The sequence below is a fragment of the Setaria viridis genome, chromosome 2 (assembly GCF_005286985.2).
Source record: "Setaria viridis chromosome 2, Setaria_viridis_v4.0, whole genome shotgun sequence".
Classification (NCBI taxonomy): domain Eukaryota; kingdom Viridiplantae; phylum Streptophyta; class Magnoliopsida; order Poales; family Poaceae; genus Setaria; species Setaria viridis.
In genome coordinates this window covers 3340290-3355613 of record NC_048264.2, presented here as the reverse complement: position 1 = coordinate 3355613, position 15324 = coordinate 3340290, and the positions used below count along the sequence as shown (strand labels likewise).

General features: G+C 44.1%; 1 protein-coding gene across 2 annotated transcripts; it reads left to right on the top strand.

Annotated features, from left to right (window-relative positions):
- The first annotated feature begins 8175 nt into the window (after positions 1 to 8175).
- LOC117843341 (nuclear transcription factor Y subunit A-10) lies at positions 8176 to 10715 on the top strand. 2 transcript variants are annotated; one of them, XM_034723913.2, is made up of 6 exons: positions 8177 to 8384; positions 8574 to 8727; positions 9528 to 9646; positions 9742 to 9816; positions 10029 to 10169; positions 10273 to 10715. In XM_034723913.2, the coding sequence occupies exons 1-6, from the start codon at positions 8376 to 8378 to the stop codon at positions 10570 to 10572; spliced, it is 798 nt and encodes a 265-aa protein (XP_034579804.1). In that variant the 5' UTR covers positions 8177 to 8375; the 3' UTR covers positions 10573 to 10715. The 2 variants fall into 2 exon arrangements, with proteins under 2 accessions (XP_034579803.1, XP_034579804.1); XM_034723912.2 differs by having other exon boundaries at positions 8176 to 8727.
- The last annotated feature ends 4609 nt before the right edge of the window (positions 10716 to 15324 follow it).

The window sequence follows — 15324 nt, the reverse complement described above, 5'->3', positions numbered from 1 at the left end:
GTGTCGTAGTCGTAGTGGTGGTGCCGGAATGGAATCACATTCCGGTTGAATTGTAGTGATATTTCTTCTCTCTTTTTTTTTCTAATGCTAGCACTGACATCCGATATCTTATTAAAAAAAAATTAGATGCTTCGACATATGTTACAATACTTAAAGATGTTGCAATTATTATTTTTACATATTTCATAGTGAATGTTGTTACATAGTGTTCATGTTGTGGTGGGAATTTTCTATCCCAGAATCGAACCATATAATCATTTTTACATATTATTTTTCATGTTGCAAACAATGATCGCTGATGTTTCGCTAGGTAATTTTTAATGTTTCGTTGGTGGACGTCTGGATGCTAGCAGCGCCGTTTATTTTATTGAGGAAAGGTTTTCTTTTCTCTTCGAGTGGACGCAATCCGAGATTTTTTTTTATTTTTTTATTTTAATATTTTGTAAAAATATATGGTCTAATAAAAAATTGCAAATCTATACCTATACGTAAGCTACCGCCAGTTGAACCGGTGGCAAGTTTCTTCCTCTAGGCAGTATACTTTCAAAAAATCATAACTAATTCATATGAACTTGGATGGAGATAAAATTTATATGAAAATTGTAGATCTCGACGAGATCTACAAATTTTAAGTTCAAACCTTTTTATTTGATATCATCTTGATACTTAAATAATCAACACAATTAACACAAGTTCAAACTTTTTTTTTATTTGGTTTCATCTTGGCCGTTTATTTTATTGAGGAAAAGTTTTCTCTTCTCTTCTTCGAGTGGATGCAATCCGAGGCCAGCAGATGCCGCACGGCCCAGGACGCCTCGCGAAAGGGGCCGGGCCAGGCGCTAGGCAGACTTCCCGCCTGTTCAGTGAATTGTGTGATGTGGTGGCGTTGGGTGCTTCCAAGCAAGTTTGGCCTGCTGGTGTGCTGCGCATGCCGGGCTGCCGGCTGCGGACACAAGGCTGGAGCAGAACTGATAACGCAGGAGCATCCAGAGCAACGGAGCACGAGCCACGGCGGCCGCACCTTACCTCACCTGAAGAAACTCGCCGGGCACGACGGCCTCCTACATGACCCTGCGCCTCGGCTTCGATGCCTTTACCGCATTGCAGATTGCAAATCCAAAGTTCCGGTTGAAGGCCGCTGATCATCACGGAAGGTAAACAAAACGGGAAGAAGACGGAGTTGAATATGTATAATTGTGAGTATTTGTCGGTCGGGTCGAAAAAATACTGATTCATTTCGAGCCGAAAATTCTTGCTCTCAATCTCTCTTACGTGGACACCACGAGAGAAGAATAGGCTAGGCCCTACTAAATGACGAAAGCCCAACTTGTTCTCAGGCTTTACTGGTTGAACAGTTCAATTTACACATGGGCAGGATAATTCACTAAATCAATGTTTTCGTTGAAAGGAACCCACTGTTAAAAGATATGTTTGTAACGTGTTCGGACTCAATGGTCCTTGTGCGGTTGTGATCTGGTCAAGTTTGGTTAGATTTGCTTAGAGATAGGGTGTGTCTAGTTGCAATTCAAATATATGAAGTAAACTTATCCTGAATGATCACAACCGTATCCATGTAAATCTCTTGATGAATTTCACTCTTTATAAAGGTGTAACCGTAGCGAGTCAAGATAACCAACTTTTTGTCACCCACCAGTTAAGCTGAATGATGCAGTGCGAGCTTACCAACCAATTGCTCTAGTAGTTGAGGCCGGAGGCCACCATCCAGCTCTTCTCGTTGTGCGTCATGTCACCATGATTCCTGAACCAGATGGCAGCCGGCATGAATATGGCGCCGTAAACTTGGAACTTGGTTGGACTTCCTAGGGTAGGTTACTGATGAAATCCCATGAAGCTAGCGAAAGAGAGTTCTGGAGTCGTGTCAGAGTAACAATTTCCTTTGCAATGTGACACTGCCAGCTAACATTTTCGATGTCCAAGGCAATGGCTCTCATCAGCAGTATCAGAGAGAACAGAGAACCAGTAGGCCACTACTAGCAACCGAAACATCATAGTTTTGTGATTGAGGATAAAGTCAGCATGTCATTGCTACCAGATCATGTCATGCGTGCATGCACAGAGCTCCACGTGGTCAATTCCTCTTACGTGAGTGGCAGCAACACGTACATGTCATCGGCTGCTCCAAATTAGAGCGTAGCTAGCCGGTAAAATTATCTGCCGTGGAACCTGCCCACCTAAACTCGAGTTCTCGACAGCACGGATGTTCACATTTTTTAAATTTATTTAGGATTTAACCGATGCTATTCTTTCAATCGTAGGCAACGTGTCCTTGACAACGAGGCGTCAGTTGTCACTTCGTCAATCTCGAGAATTTGCCGGCTCAGTCTTTGAAAGATGCTCATAGAGGTAGGGTTACGTACGTGTATTCGTGGGGCGAGTATGCGTATGTATATATGAGCGTCTCGTCCGTACTTTGTGATTAAAAAAAGAACACATAAAATCGTTTAATCAGCTCAGATGCTCTTTCTCTCACGTGTTCCAGTCTATGCTCCTTTCTAGCAGGGAATAATTCCTCGCATGCCACTAGTTAAACTCGAAATCCCTTATATGCCACTGCCCAGTGACTGTGGAGGATTTCACGTGTCATGGACACAACAATAACATACAAAGGATTACAACTTTTTTGGATGGCATATAAGTAAATTCCCCTTCTAGCAGTTGCCATCAGATGACCCTCCCCAATACCATGGCGTGAAAGAGAGCACAACTACTTCGTGCGCTCCTATACAACTAGTGTCGATCGGCTTGCTCGACCCCAAAAGTCTACTTGTTGCTCAGCGTAAGCTATCCCTAGTCGCCAAGCTGACCACTTTAAGAGCACGAATATCGAAGTATCTTGATCAGTGTACATGCCTGATCCTGCCACTACCACGCTTCATCGATTGTTGGCACCATTAATATCGTTGTGTTCATATATGAAGTCGTCTAGGTTATTCTCCCTAACCGTTTCAGGCTGGTATAACTTGCTTGCACCCTTTTTCTGGATCATGACCAATGAGGCCGAACACCATTATTTGCATATTTCACCATGAACTCCATAAAAGAAGAGGTCATGTCTTACCCGCAAACAGGGGCGCAGCTAGGTCCAAAATGATCATGGTGCACTCCTCATAGGACTTGTATAATTTCTCTGGACTATATGGTTATCTTGAGCTTAGTTAGTGGACAAAAATTTCTTACCCTGGTGCATTGGCACCAGGGAAGCTCAATGTGGCTTCGCCCTGCCTGTAAAAGACCGACGGGTCTTTGGCATGTCGACATTTTTATTCTCTTCATACTCTAGCTCGTGCACAACCGGAGATCACAGGATGATATTAATTCACGAGATTGCATGAAACAAGAACCTTTCAATCGATAATCACCTGTTTATTCAGATATATTAGGTGCATTTTAATGTAAATCCTAAGTGGGAATATATGCACTTTGTAATTTCACCAAAAAAATAATAAACATCTAGCGCTCTAAGTTTTGTTGTTTCAATATTATTTAACTTGTATACATTAGTACATTGACCTATCTACACACCATATTATTTACTACGAACTGGAAAACTCTTTCAGTGATGAGCGGTTTCTTTTGGTCGAAACATGCTATTACCATGTTATTTTTAACACATCTCCCACCTTCCTCTATCTCTACCGTTGCACCCATCCGAAACCCTAGCTCCAAAATTCTAACTTTCAACGATTTGTTGACTTCCTTTCGGAGTGTAATGTAATGGATCGACGAGAAGTGTGGCGACAATGTTGGCCATGCAATTCCTCGTCCTCCTCATGATGGTGTGGCACCACCGCCTTGCGACCTTTCTCATCTTAGCATCTTTGTGTACTAGACACATTCGATGTTATTGAATTCACCTGTCAGTGGCAATCATGCTCCTGTTATCCTTTTCTACTATTTAGTTGCATGATATCTCAACTGCATTGTTTATGATATGACAGACACAGTTGTGTTCATGCATTGGTTGTGCCCATCGACGGTAGTGACAGCAAATGGCACACACAACACTATAGAAATAGGAGTACAAAACATTCTATCTTTTAAATTTAATCATATTTATAACTCATTCTATATCTACATTTATAGTTTCAGGAAAACTAATGATATCATAAAAATAATTGTTAACAAGGTCGTCAGGTTGCAATACCTGAATAACTATAGAATGATTATTAAGGGGTAAGAAGCCTTTACGTGCCTATTGCTGCATAAGGGTAGGCGAATGTATTCCATGATAAGATATGCTAAAGACTACTGAAGTTTCTTCAATTTTCATGTCGTATGCTATATCTTATCATAAAGCTTGTCATTTTTTAATAACACCAGCAATAAGGATGAATGCCATAAGAGGATTTAAGCATTTTTTGCGATCAAAATAATTAGGAACCTCAAACCTGCCATATCAATGTTTCTTGCTTGTATACTTTTTTATTGACACGTGTCATCCAAAGATATCAACCATTAGGTAAATTTGGTTCTGTAAGTTATTGATGTGGTGTTGGTTGTACCTTACCTACACTTATACAAGCAATATGTTGTGCTTTGTACTATCATGATTACACACTTGCTCTATGAAAATTTCTTGAATAAATATAGTTGCTATTTGTTATAAATGACTTTTGGCTCATTTTGAATATGGTTTCCTACTTCTATATTTATATCTAATATAAAAAAGCGGTTGTTCCTTCCAACCGTTAAAATTATTTTGCAAAAAATTTCTCAACTTTTTATTAATCAATCCGTAGTCCAGATGCTGATGGGGGGTTCGGGTGGAAAAAGCAACGAAGGAAGGGGGTTAAAGGGAAAAAAGCTTCTCCTTTCTTCATAGCAGAGAGGCGATGGAGGGGATTGGGCGCGGGCGGCCGACAGCGTCGGTGGTGCGGCGGCCAGCGTCCTGGGCTCGGCTGCGGCCGTGGAGAGGGGGAGGAGGGAGAATGTGAAGGTGCTGATGGGGGGTTCGGGTGGAAAAAGCAACGAAGGAAGGGGGTTAAAGGGAAAAAAGCTTCTCCTTTCTTCACAGCAGAGAGGCGATGGAGGGGATTGGGCACGGGCGGCCGACAGCGTCGGTGGTGCGGCGGCCAGCGTCCTGGGCTCGGCTGCGGCCGTGGAGAGGGGGAGGAGGGAGAATGTGAAGGGAGGTCCTCTCCCCTCCTCACCTCGGCGAAGGAGGCGCTGGAGGCGGCGACGGATATGGCGCCGGACGAGGGAGCAGCGCTTGCGATCGCCGGAGCCGGGTGTGTCGCGGCTCGCTCGTCGCCGTCCACCGCCGCTGGTGCCATGCCTCGCTCTTCGCCGTCCACCATCGCCTGGTGAAGTACCTCGCTCGCTCTCATCGCCCATCCGCCATCGCAGAGTGGTTTAGGGTTCCCACGGGTCGCCGCCGCCCGCCGGTGAGGGGCCGGCCGTGGCTGCAAGGGGTTCCGCTCGCCCAAGGATCGAACCACTACGGGGAGGCCGACCGGTGGGTTGCCAGCCTGCAGGACCGCAAGAGGAAGGGCAAGCACCACACATGGTGTTCTGTAGGAGAGCAACAACAGAAGTGCAGAAGTCAGAAGTTCAGAGTAGCAGACAATGTTGTCACAGAGTGTTCAATCGTGCTGTAAATCGATGTGAAAATGAAACTGTAACTCAATGTTGAATGCTCAACATGATGACTGTAATTGTCAATCTATTGATGTCAATTCAGTATGGCAAAATTGATTGAAACTCAATTTAGCAAAAAAATGTTAATTCAGTACTATGAATGCAGAACACTAACCTTGGCTCCAGGAGTGTTTGCTTGCAAAATTACTGTGCTCCCAGAACTGAACATGCATATGACTTGCATATTGTTTGGTTGCTTGCTTGCAAAATGGCAAAAGAAAGCTAAACACAAATCCACTTCTCCTGGAATCTTTGCACCAAAAGTCGGGTCCCCTGATGCTCAGGTTACAAAAGGGCAAAATAGAAGTACTTCACCGAACCCAAAAACAGGAGTACTTCACCAGGACCGAGTGAAAACATCATCTGCATCATCTGTGGGTGGTCCCTGTAAATTAACTAAAGAAGTAAGTTTTTTTCAAAAAAACAAATATCATCTGCAAATTCGTAAAATGTATCATCTGTAAATTAAATATTGAAGTTACCATCAACATTTGAGTGAAGCTAAGATTGTCCTTGCAATCTTCAGGCTCCTTGCCTTTGTCCCTAGAAACACTAGCATCTGCAACTTGTTTTTGTGCAGCATCATTAGCCTCTTCGCCAACCTGTGATGTAGATGTGGTGATTGAAAGTTCTATCTATCGGTTTCAGTGAGCCATTTATGCTGAAGAGTTGTGAATTTTCAACCTTCAGTTCTAAGATTGTCCTGGCATTACTTGCTGTTCGTGAAGCGGTGGAAAGCAAGACGCTTCAAGAATGACGACCAGCGAGTTGTCTGAGGAAGAAATCATGATGCATGTGCAGCGGTTATTGGCTGGTGTCCACTCAGTGCCAACGATTCCTCAGACTTTCGACGCATTGCATCCCCTGAACCAGGTAAATTATGTGGGACTAGCGGGAGCAGAAGCGGGCGGCGGGGGCGTCGACGAGGAGGATGAGGAGGAGGAAGAAGGTGGGAGAGGAGAAGAGGGTATTGCTTTAGAGATGTATTAAAAGAATACGCTAACAAAAAATTTCACCGTAGCAATGTACGGTCATCTTAAAGTCCGTCGTGATTGTTTTGCAAATATATTACCACGCAAAATATTTTCCAGTGTGGTTGTTTTGGGGGCGAGGATGGCAAGACACGCAGCGCCTTGGCGACAGCGAGGATCGGGCAAGATGCGGGTGGCGCCGATGGACGAAGAGGCAGCGACTGGTTGGATGATAACGAGTACGAGGGAAATCGAATGAATGGATAGAGCGGAGGTTAAACGGTGAATTTTTTATTTCCATGTGTGGATCCATATTAGGAACCACACACGAATGGGATGATACTAGCTTGGATCCGAATCCACCGGAGTCGTGTGCTTGGTCGGATGAATCAAATGGGCTTAGTATAGAGACATATATACTATGTACTTGTCTTTATATATTGTTACACCAATCATAAACTTTGGATAAATGCATACATTAGTCATATGAAGCTAGGATAGCGAGAGGGGTGTAGGGTGGATCTAGCAACAGAGACGCTACCAGAGATGGCCCTAGTCTAGTAGGAAGCACGGAAGTGAACCTTAATGGCATCATGTCCATATGTAAGACGGTAACTACCAATAAATAAACATCATGAAAATGATAGTGTAACCCTCTAGGGATGAAAGTGAAAAATAGGAATTTATGTTTACTTGGAATCATTTTTGAGTTTTCTCTTATTTTTTTTTTGTGTAAGATGGAAGCGGGAACTTTGACTTGAAAAATTAGAATGAAAATAATAAAAGTATGAACATTTAAAAATTCCCTTTTTAAAAAAAACAATTTTTGTGTTTTCCCGTATTTTCCCAGCAATTACCGTAACTCATTCCTCCCAAAAATGTAGTATATGGCTTGCCGGGCCGGCCGCCCAAGGTCCAATCCGACAACTTATCCAAGGATCTAAAAAATGACTACATATATGCCATTATTTTGTGTAATTTTTTTTAAAAAAATTAGGCAACATTTTTGCTAAAGCCCACAACTTCAAAATTACCAAGTCTGGTTCTGAACCGTGTCAAACAGAATACACTGCCCTTCCGGTTTGTACTGAAGGGGGAAAAACAAGGAAAATGAGGAGTCTTCGCAGGCAGAGCGAAGGCTCACTGCAACTACAGCCTTGCATTGGTGTCCTGTTCACTCGTGCATTCGTGGTTGCAGAGAGCGAGGGGAAGGCAGTTACAGTGCTACTCCACAGGCTCTCTCCCTCTATCTGGTTGGTGGCTCCGGGTCATCGTCACCTTTCCCCAGCTCTTTCTCAGTGACCAGTACTAGATTTCAGCTCGCAGCTGCTCGTCCTTGACGACGAATAATTCACGCGCGGGAAGTAATAAAAAAGGAAACAGAAACACGCCGTTCGAATTTGATCCGTTGACAGGCTCGCCGTACGTGTTATTACAGTATTATGGATGTGGATCGCCATCGGAGGGGCCCTGCGCGCAGCTGAAACGACCGGCATTTACATCCCCTGGCGCCATTATAAGCCTGCCGCTGTCGTCTCAGTTAATGCCGCCCTGTAGCTCTCGTTTCTGAACACCAAGGACGGACGGCGATTCAATGGCGACGCTACGACACTCACCCCAGCTCTCCCTCCCTCTCTTTCCCTTGCTCTTATTGCTCGCGTATAACCACGTACACTCACAGTCACTGACTCGCTAGTCATCACTAGTCACCAGGCGAGAGCAGGCAGCAACATCGATCGATCGACCATGAGGAGTGTAAGTCCTCGTTCTGCCAGAAACAGTTCTTGTTCCAGTCTCTTCTTCAGTTCTTCTTGCATTAGTCTCTGGCAGTGACAACCTCGTAGACTTCGTGAGCTAGCCTGTTCTTGGAGGAACATGAACAGCAGCTGCGCGCGGCTATCTGCTATAAAGCACAGTTTCCTCTGTACTTTCTCGCTGTTGCAGGCGGCGATGGGCTTCCATGAACACGGGCCGCTGGGCTTCCAGCTGACCACCGACGGCGGCAGGGGCCACGGCGGCGGCGGCGCAACCGCGGCGCCATGGTGGGCTGCGGCTCAGGGACAGGGGTGTGCCGCTAGCAAGTTTCCGATCAGCTCAGGTGAGTGGAAGCTAAAGCTCTTGACCTTTCTCATCGCAACTGCTACCATGGATGGATCAATCGATGGAAGTATTGCATGGGACAAAACCTTCGCCATGGTGATCCACTGATCCACCCACTGCCGGGCAGGTCGGTCGGGGACGGACGTTGCCGGCGCCGTCCTTGTTGCCGGTGTACCTGGCTGCAGTTCTGAATGCCCGCCGTCGGCCGTACGTTCCGGTTAATGGTTGTGCTATCATTTGCCGGTGCGGTCCTAGTCCTAGGATACTTAAATAGTGTGTGTCGTTGAGTCCTTCATTGATGTCAGACGTGAGGTGAGGTTGGTGACGCACTTTGGTGATGCTGCGTGACCCGTTTGACACGGCTCCAGCTAGTCCCAAGCTTCCCGTTAGATAGGAGGCAATATGTACATATGTACACTCACCCATATATACAGTCACACACTTTTTATTCTTATAAAAATTATCGAGAGACTGGGTTCGTAGTTCACCACAGGCGGTTCGCTGTCGACGGCCACTTCACGCATTATTACCGAAAGAATAATTCATCTGCTAGACTGCTACCAATCATGATAAGAATGCCATTCGCGTAATGGTAGAGTTGTGGGTGCAGCGACTTCATCTGCTAGCGTGCCTGGATTCTTAGTTTGCAATAATCCTCCCAGCCGACTTACTATTTTTCCAGGCAAAGCAGATAATAATCAGGGTAATGTTCAGTGAAGCAACCAAAAAGTTGTCCAAACAAACAGAGGGCAATGCAAAAGGTGATATAACTGACAGATAATTCCTGGTGATTTTCAGGCGATTCTGACCCCTGGCAAGACCTCAAATATCATGAGCCTTCCACGGCAGCCATTGCCGCCTACCCGGAGTTGCACAAGTACCATGCCCCTTTCGATCTGGCCCTTGGACAATCCATGGTGAGAGTTGTAGCCATGCCAGTTCAAAAGTTCATAACCCTAAGCTTCCACATCTCGGTGACTCGGTATTTTACTCCTTGTCTTTTTAACTGAAGGTGTGGAGCAACAATGCCGATGCTGGTCAGGGGCAGAGCTTTGGTCTGTACTCTCCATACGGAGCTCAACCGATGGTAAGGGTGAATAATGTAATCATCTCACTTATCATTAATTGATTCCTTAATCCACGAACATTAAGTGTTTCAGTTGAAATTCACCAAACGTCTCAGCTCAGCATTTGAGCATCTAGACAGGAACTTGCCAAATGTGCAGTGATATGAGATAGCTTGAGCCTTCAGTCATCTAGATTTGCTGTGCTGACTCGTCTCGCCATTTGCAAATGAAGCACGGGAGGGTGCTCCTGCCGCCGGCGATCGCCGCCGATGAGCCGGTCTACGTGAACGCCAAGCAGTTCAACGGCATCCTCCGGCGGCGCCTGGCCCGCGCCAAGGCCGCCAGGGACCTCAGGGTCTCCAGGAACCGCAAGGTAAGCAGATCATCGGTTTTCTGCTGAATCTCCCCGTGTTCAAACTTCAAAAATTCGTTCTCAATTCTGCATTTTACACCGACTCGCCGTTCGTGCCGTGCAGCCGTACCTCCACGAGTCACGGCACCTGCACGCGCTCCGCCGCGCGCGGGGCACCGGCGGCCGCTTCCTCAGCACCAGTAGCCTCGCCGCCGGCGACCAAGCGCCGCCGCTCGCCAGCACGTCCCTGGGAGGACCTGAGCCTACTAAGGGCAGCGCGTCGACGCCGGCAAGGCTACAGCCTGGTCAGGTGCGCCAGGACGTCTTCCTCTCGCCATTGATCAACATGGCCGGCAATGGCGACGGCCAGGCGAGGTGGGCCAGCGCGGCGCCACGGGCCTGCTGCGACCTGCTCAAGGTGTGATGGCGGCAGCGGGCCCTCGCCGCCGGCTGGTGGCTCTAAGACGGCAACTCATTCTTGGCTCCGGGGTATGTGGTTAATGGGAGATGCACCAGCTCCTTGTACACCAAACCAAGATGAACTTGATGCGATCTTGTGCCCGTAAACTCATTTGATGCATGTTTGAAAGCTCTCTCATCCTTTTTATGGAGATGGACAGTTATAAAACAAACACAAGATGACAAGAAGACCTTCAAGACCCAACACCATAATAACCAGATGAGTAGTAGATAACAGAGATTTAAGATGCGTAACATGATGAAACTGCATCATCTTAACTTTCTGAATCAGCCTTCCCCAATTATTGGATAACAGTCAAAGCAACACAGCAAAGCTAATAACAGAAGAGGAACCCCTTTATGGTTCCTTTACAGAAATCTTCACTAGACAAAGGTCAGATTTCGATTTATACATCGTGAAAAGAAAGACTGCAACGCACAGACAAAGAGAACTAGTAATAGTAACATGTCACGCCCTGTTTTAAAACAAAACTGAGTGCTACCTACCAAAATCTAGTTTCATACATATAGTGACATCATTAGTAATAACAATATCACGTGAAAAGATATAAGTCTATCAGAGATTTACAGCTTAATATTGGAAACGAAGGCTCCAAACTTCACAGGCAATCGACCGGGGGTTGCGTACGGCTAGAACTCAGCACCATCTTCACAACAACTTTATAGCAGCTTCTTCTTCTGAGCAACGTTGGTTATAGCAAGGGTGAGCATATGTCGTACTCAGCAAGTGTGGGAAACATATGAATCAAAGGCTTAAACAAGGAAAGATTGACTGGTTGATTGCATTAGGCATTTTTTGTTAGTCAAATTTTATTAGCACCTGATTACTAAAGTATAAGTATTTACCAACCCAAAATTAAGCATAAACATAGGCTATAAGCATATGGCACAACCATAACCACGATTTAAGTCCATCTTCAAGTTCAATTATCATGTGAGGGTGTAGGCCGCTCTTGGCCGTGAGCACGGCTGATATATCAGTTTTACACTCTCTAGAGGTTGTACATCTTTACCCACAAGTCGCGTAAATGTTCAGAAGAACTTTAGACCCAACCATGCTGTGCTGATCAGGCACTCATCACACTACTGAGGTGTGACTGCATAGGGACGCTATGAGGCCTTTACAAAGATTCCCTAGTAAAGATAACTCGCTAAGGTTTCATGATCAGCGCAATATATAAACCTCTCTTAAACTGCGAAGCTACCATAGAGCAGATTAGTTTGAGGGCTAGGCTATACAGCAACTACTATCTCCTCCTCTCGCCCCTTTCAGGTAAAGCAACCACAAACTAGAGTTTCTAATTAATTGGCCAAGATCAGAGCCATATAGTTCTTATGGTTGTACTATTTTTCTAGGTGGTTCTCCATGTTCTAATTAAGCATGGTGATCTTGTATTAATGCAAGGTATAGCATAAGTAAAACAAGTTTAATCATTGAGTTCATTAAAACCACCATAACCCAAGTATAGCTGCTCAGATTATCTTCAGCTCTTATTCTTCATAGCTCTCGAACAACGTTCCTTCTACTTGCAACACTCATCGGGCACAAGCATACAAACAAACAAACAAGCACAACTAAGAACAGTACACCAATCAAAAGAAAAGCTATAAAAGAGAGTACTAAAGGATATGGCTCGATTCTAAGATCGTGAGGATGCAAGAAACGCTTAAAATGAAACTAAGGTTGAAAAGGCACAGCTATCGATAGATTAATATCAAACAAGAAAAGACAATGTGCTACATATGTTTTAACTCAAAAAAAATCATGTGTAAATGTTATTTCAGAGAAACACCTTATGTTAGAATTAACTCAAATTATATTAGTATATGAAAAAACCGCAATAAAACTTAATCAAATATTTATTTGTAACTGTGTATGTATAAATTACACAAGTTAATCATTTATTCAAAAAAACTTAGGGGAGAACATCTAAGCGCATAGCTTTACAATTCGGGTTGAACTAACCAAGTATATAAAAAACACATTTACATTCATATTAGTCAAATTAATATTTAATAAAGAAAAATTGAGATATAACCTATGTAACTTTTATTGATAAAACAAATTAAATAAACATTAATCAAATTAAGTTTAATTTATAAAAGAGTCGAGGTATATCTCTAATAAGCTTTTAATTGGAAGAGTTGTTTAAATAAACATTAACCAAATTTACATTAGTTATGAAAATGCGGGGTTGAACTCTAATTAGATTTTAATTAGGAAAGCAAGTATATAAGTACTTAATCATATTAATATTTTGAACAAATTACAAAACAAAGAGTATGATCAACATTGATTCTAATGCGTAATATATGAATCTAACGCAACAAGAATCGATAGAAACGGAGCTTAAATGTAGAATCTATGAGCTAAACAAGGTTGCAAGGACCTAGGACCTAGTCGTGATTAACCCTAGACAAAAGGGGCTAGCAAAGAAGAAACCTTTGACTCAGTGAATAGTCACTGTGAATAGGTAAGACCTCGGGGTTAGATCTGCAAAAGATGATGGCTTGGGCTCGGTTGCAGGGACCTAATAGATCCAGGGGGTTCTCCGGGAAAGGTGCAAGACACAAGGAAAACTTCTAAACATTACAGGATCTCCAAGGGGCCTGGCCATGGCGGATGGGAGTTCTGGCCGATGACATCGCCGGCGCTCCGGCAGTTTATGGTCGGTGACGAGGTGGGAAAGAGGAAGAGGGGGTCGAGGCGAACTCGGGGATGCGCTCACCATGGTTGGGGATTGGCAGCTCCGGCCGGAATTCGGCCCGGCGAAGGCGGAAGATGGCAGCCGGCTCGGTGATGTGGTACGAGCGGAGCTCCAGAGGCGAGATGGCGATGAGGAATGGTGGAACGAGCTCGGCGAGGTGAGGGGAAACCGCAGGTGGCGTCGGCTTGGCTCGGGGGGGGGGCTCCTAGCCGGTGAATTGAGCGGGCACCGCCGCTTGGCTTCGGCGAGCGGGCACGGAAGCTCATGGTGCAGCGCGAAGGCGGAGGATGGAGCAGCAGGGGACGCGGGGGCTCGGGCTGTGGCGATTTATAGGGCGCGGGGTGCGAGGTTGGCTTGGCGCGCATACCGAGGACGACCGGTGGCGGCGGCGTGCTACGTCAGGGGAGGTGCTGAGCAGCTGGGCCGGTTGGACCCGAGTCAGGCCTTGCGGGCTCAACCCGAAAGGAAGGAGGGGCTCTGGGCTGGTTAGGAAAGAAGGTCGGGTTGGGCCACGGATGGGCTCAGCCCAAAAAAAAGATAGACTTTGATTATTTTCAGAAATAATTTCTCGTGAAAGGAAAAATCCAGAAAAATCCAGATAATTTGATTAAACCACGAAAAATACTTCTGAAAATCTCCAGGAAAAATCCCAGAGATAGATTGGGACATGAGGAATCCAAATAAAGTACTTGGAGCTCATGAAAAAGATTTTAGAGCCTTCTAATAAAAAGATTTAGCTCTAGAAAAATGAGAATAAATTTCAGAAAAAGTTGGAAAATTCTCAGAAGAACCTGGTCGTCATCTAAACGCATTTTAAAACATTTACACTCAATAAATACCAAGATACATCAGCATGAATGCAACACACACAGAACAACACTATTTAATTTAGAAAAACAACCAATTGTTTTTCCTATACTACATTTCATGTCAATAAAATAATGTTGATTTTTTTTTAAAATTATGAGAAAATCATTGTTTAATTATTCTTTTTAATCACCTCTTGAAATCCAAAAATTTCAGGGTGTGAAATAATATAAACAAAAGGTGTGTTGTGCTTGTGCGAGTGTAGATGTACATAAACTTCTTGGCATATAAAAAAGTAAACAAGTATAATATAAACAAAAGGTGTGTTGTGCTTGTGCCAATATCTATGTAATCTTCTTGGCATAAAAAAACTTCAATATGCAATCCTTCTAACTGACCTTGATCCCTTGAGTTTTTTTCAAAAGAAATACGTAGGGTATCCGTATTATATTCCAATAAAAGAAATCCGAATACCATCTGGTAGCTAGAAGCAAACAGAACAGATGTACTCTGAATCCTAAACTGTAAAATCCTTGTGGACTGTCATAATATTTTCAATGAATTGAAAAAAAGGTGGAATAGTATGTCTGAACCTAAAGTAATGAGAGTGCTCTTCCAATGAGTAAATTGCTGGAACTGTGCTTATAAACACTCCAGACCAACACTGAAGCAGGAAAATATGTAAAACAACAGCATCCCTGGCTGGTAAAGCTGTGCTAGCAAAGAAACCATCCCAGCGGGAAGCTAATCCTGAAGGACTTAAGAAAACTTAAGAAAAAAATTGAATGCTCTAACTGAGCATGCCATAAATAACAATCACGGATGAGAATGTCAACTAGCTTCTCCAATCAAACAGAACAACCACTTTAATACCACGACCAAAATACGATCTTCTCTTTTTTCATGGCAGGTTTTACCCTTATGGCATTCTACAACAGGTTCTTTCCACATATTGAGTCCAAAGCAAGCTAAGGCCATTGACAACATTTTAAAAAGAATGCAGCAGCATTCGAACAGGAGATACTTCAACATTCAGAATATTTACTTAATAGACTTCTTTAACATTTCAGTCACCACTGCGAATGACTGATCAAAGATTAAAAATCCCACAGTAAACTGAGGATGCCATATCCAGTTTAGAACACCACAATTACTATATGCGAATTTCTCCCAGACTGCCA

Bases quoted from the DNA above. Each gene is read 5' to 3' on its own strand.
- LOC117843341 (XM_034723912.2), top strand. From the start codon at position 8,505: ATGAACAGCAGCTGCGCGCGGCTATCTGCTATAAAGCACAGTTTCCTC. The intron at 9,647-9,741 runs GTGAGAGTTGTA...TTTTAACTGAAG, and splicing joins TGGCCCTTGGACAATCCATG to GTGTGGAGCAACAATGCCGA. The intron at 10,170-10,272 runs GTAAGCAGATCA...CGTGCCGTGCAG, and splicing joins GGGTCTCCAGGAACCGCAAG to CCGTACCTCCACGAGTCACG.